This window comes from Garra rufa, chromosome 7, assembly GCF_049309525.1.
Source record: "Garra rufa chromosome 7, GarRuf1.0, whole genome shotgun sequence".
Taxonomy (NCBI): Eukaryota; Metazoa; Chordata; class Actinopteri; order Cypriniformes; family Cyprinidae; genus Garra; species Garra rufa.
In genome coordinates, this window is record NC_133367.1 from 3097316 (window position 1) to 3101470 (window position 4155).

The following is a 4155-nucleotide window of genomic DNA, read 5'->3' on the forward strand; positions in this document are numbered from 1 at the left end:
TGACTTATTTTTTTAATATCTTTCTGTATTCCTCTTCCTTAACGACTGAATTCTGAAACTCCATCAGCGCTGAATAGAGTCAGTTTGAACTGAGAATGAAATTTAAATGTTGACAAGGGAACACTTCTCATTTATTTTAGTTTAAGTTGATGAACTAAAACTGAAAATAAATAAAAATGACACAGGTCCTAAGTTAAACTGCTAAACATCACAAAAACAACCAAATTACAACAACGTAAACTAAAATGAAGAAGAACATAAAAACAAAATCTGTTTCAAAATGTTAATAGAAATAGTTTAGTATTTAGAATAGCATCTCCAGGGGTGGACTGGCCATTGGGAGAACCGGGACAATTCCCGGTGGCCTGGCAGCCAATTTGGCCCGCTGCCATTTTTGTATTTATATTTTATTTTCATATATATATTGTTGTTGTTGTTGTTGTTGTTTCTGTTGCCTGCCGAATGTACTAAAGTGATTATTTACAAATTCTCCATTCAATAATAATACTCTAATAAATCGTAATCCGGTTTGTCTTGACTGACAACCAATTCGCCACGCGCACGCTCCGCCCATCCGCGCGTCCGCCAAAAGAATGCAAGACTCGAGAATGAAGAGCCCAGGTGGAGCAGAGAGTCGAAACTGTCCTGTTTAGTACTTCATTTACAGGTCAGATACATCTGTAAATAGACTATTGTAGTTTTGTTTTCTTAGTTAAGCATTAAACTGCATGCAAATATTATCAATAGCAGCCAGTTTGCTGCAAAATTAACAAAATGGCATAATTTTGTAAAGAGTAGGAATTTAGCAGACAAATATTCACATTGTTTTATAACACGTTTAGAGGGAGCTAAGGCTAACAACAATACAACCCTTAAAAAAATTAACCATGTTTTCACTAAAAAACAAAAACCATTGTTACTATAGTTAAACTATGGTAACCACAAATTAAAAAAAGGTTTTGCTACACTTTATGGTATTTGTAGTAAAACTCTGGTTATACAAATTGTAATCAAAATGCCAAACAAACAAACAAAACAAAAAAAAAAACACAGTTACTACTATACTTTCACCATAGGCCTAATTAAACCATGGTTAATTTTCCTAAGGACAAAATATGACCCATGATAATGCAAAAAAAAAAAAAAAAAAAAAAAAAATCAGTATAAGGATTTTACTAAAGATGTAGCTATTATTGTAGGCCAACAGTTTTGACATTTGGGCAAGATAAAACAATAGCATATGGTCCTAATGTAATACTTACATTTTATAAAAAGGTAAATGGAAGTTCAAGAGATAATCTTTAATTATTTTGCTTGGCACCAGCCAATGGATTATACTTTTTATGTGATAATAATAATGGCTTTACAAAAAAAAATTGTCCATGGTTTCAGAATTTGTTGTGGGTTTTTTGGATGGCCTGAATGAGTGTGAGATTTCCCGGCCTGAAATTTTGTCCCAGTCCGCCCCTGAGCATCTCTATTATTATCACTGGTTTGAATCTCACAGGATCTCATGACAAGATTTAACTGTTAGTTTAGGACTCAATGATGTAACATTTTTAACATCTCTAGTCTATGAGAACTTTAGAAAATAATATCATCAAACAGCTACAGCCTGGAGTGTAAAGTGACACTTCAGAATCAGCAAAAACAAACAAACAAACGGCCGTTGGTCACACACATCAGCACTGTTAAAGATGTGTATTTTAGCTGACAGTAGAGTTTCTCATGACTTTAGAGATCAGCCTCACTTCAGAGCATCCGTCATTTCATTTTCTGAACCACTTTTGAAGAGTTTGTCTGAAACTGTTAAAGATGTTTGACAGATTTTGGTTGTGTTTGTGCTTCTGCCGTCTGGTTGGTGAGTTTAAAATGTGTTTTTTTATGACTTCAGGTGTTTCTGTTTTGGTACCATGTAATAAATTACTGGTTAAATTAGTCAGAGAGGATCAACATTGGCTCATTAGAAAATATGGTTTCCTCACACTTATATCCCACTACAAACATGCTTGTCGCTACAAATTATGGCAGATTGTATACATTTTTGGGTGGATTTATGTCATTATAGGATGGTTGTGTATACACACACTACCAACACACATTTATGTTCAAATGCCACGTAAAAGTAAATACTTATGTGACACGCAATCTGACAGTATGTTTCTGTGCCTTCGTTTCAGATGTGTGCGCTCAAAAAATATCAAAGTTTAAACTGATACAGCTTTAAAACACATACAAATTATAAATGGTGGAAGCAACTCATTTGCATTTTCTTGCTTTTTCTTTTTCATATAAAAATCTATTACTCTATTCATTTATTAAACGAGTTGATAAGTATTTTAGTGAAGCTTTATCAAACCAACGGTGAGTGACTTTAAACCTTTAATCTATGAAAAAAAAATGTTTTTCAGATGTCTTTGGTTATAATTGGTATTATTTGCCAGTGAAGGAGGGAGATTCAGTCACTGTACCGTCTGGTCTTACTGAAATAATGGATGATTATAAAATTAAGTGGTGGTTTAAAAATGATTTAATAGCTGAAATCAATAAACAGGCTGACAGAATGACTGTATATGATGATGTTCTTGATGGGAGATTCAGAGACAGACTGAAGCTGGACACTCAAACTGGATCTCTGACCATCACAAATTTCTCAATTGAACTTAATGGATATTATGTACTACTGAACAACAGTGTGATAATTCGTTTCAATCTTCTTGTGTATGGTGAGTTAAGAAATTGCAACTGAGCAAAACTTATTTTTGTTGTTGCATGATATTGCATACTTCAAAAATGTAAACTATTTAATTTTGTAAATCATTATAAAGCTTTTTTAAAGTCTAAATCTGTCACAAACAGTGCTCTGTGTGTTCTCTGTGTGTTTGGTGATGCAGTTGAAATATCAGTGATGGAGGGAGATTCAGTCACTCTAAACTCTGACATTGAAATGATGGATGATGATGAGGTTAGTTGGTATGGAAATCAAAGCACTTTAATAGCTAAAATTCAACAAGTTGACAGCATGACTGTATATGATCAAGTTCCCGATGAGAGATTCAGAGACAGACTGAAGCTGGACAATCGAACTGGATCTCTGACCATCACAAACATCACACTGAAACATGCTGGACGTTATAAACGACATATAATTAATAGACTTGAGTCATATAAGGTATTCAGAGTCTCGGTCTACGGTGAGTAGAGATCGTTTGTCCTGTTCATCAAATACCCTTTTTCTAATCATCTTTATTAACTTATTCCATATTGAATTGTTGAATCATTTCCTAGTTTGAAATGACAAAACGTTTAAACTCCCTGTATATTCCGTATATTCTCTAATGTTTTGCAGCTCATCCGTCTGTTCCTGTCATCAGCAGAGATTGTTCTTCATCATCATCACAGCAGAATTGTTCATTGTTGTGTTCAGTGGTGAATGTGAGTCATGTGACTCTCTCCTGGTACAACGAAAACAGTTTATTGTCCAGCATCAGTCTCTCTCTACCTCTGGAGGTGGAATATCAGGATAACAACACCTACAGCTGTGTGATCAACAATCCCATCAGCAACCAGACCAGACATCTCAATATCACTCAACTCTGTCACACATGTTCAGGTACGGCAGCACCGCTGCTATTGATGTTGGTGCTGATATTACTGTTTATTGACTGAGCTGATCTCAGTGTGATGATTTTATTTCTCAGACTCTGTCGACTGTTGTGGTCCTACTGGAGCTGTGATCCGATTGGTCCTCTCTGCTCTGGTGGGCGTGGCTACTGTCATTCTTCTGGTTTATGACATAAGATCCAGAAGAGCTGAACGAGATCAAGCACACATTCACACATCAATCTGAGCTGTTTATATTGATATTCGTGAGAAATGTTTCTCAGGAATCATTTTTTTTTCTTCTAGTTCTCATAATAAATACTGATGATTATTTGAGTTTGCAATCTCTGTTTCAATGTCTGACTTTTACAATATTTGTAATGTTTTGTTTATATTTCTCAGATACAAAAAAAAAAATAGTATAAAGACCGATTTCACTTTACTAATGTCACGAATCTGGTCCATAGCCTTCCGTTCGCTCGCCACCAGATGTCGCTCTTCTATTATATTGACATTCACACTACACAGACTGTTGCACTACACCCTGGACCA

The 4155-nt window shown here is 35.0% G+C and overlaps 1 protein-coding gene across 1 annotated transcript; it reads left to right on the forward strand.

Moving 5' to 3' along the window:
* Positions 1-1970: 1970 nt before the first annotated feature.
* LOC141338956 (uncharacterized) lies at positions 1971-3850 on the forward strand. Its single transcript, XM_073844566.1, has 4 exons — positions 1971-2726; positions 2895-3194; positions 3350-3613; positions 3702-3850. Exons 1-4 carry the CDS (start codon positions 2390-2392, stop codon positions 3848-3850), a joined length of 1050 nt encoding a protein of 349 aa, XP_073700667.1. The 5' UTR covers positions 1971-2389.
* The last annotated feature ends 305 nt before the right edge of the window (positions 3851-4155 follow it).

Coding starts and splice junctions, on each gene's coding strand:
- LOC141338956 (XM_073844566.1), top strand. CDS start 2,390: ATGAAAAAAAAATGTTTTTCAGATGTCTTTGGTTATAATTGGTATTAT. Junction 2,727..2,894: donor TTTCAATCTTCTTGTGTATG/GTGAGTTAAGAA, acceptor TTGGTGATGCAG/TTGAAATATCAGTGATGGAG. Junction 3,195..3,349: donor ATTCAGAGTCTCGGTCTACG/GTGAGTAGAGAT, acceptor AATGTTTTGCAG/CTCATCCGTCTGTTCCTGTC.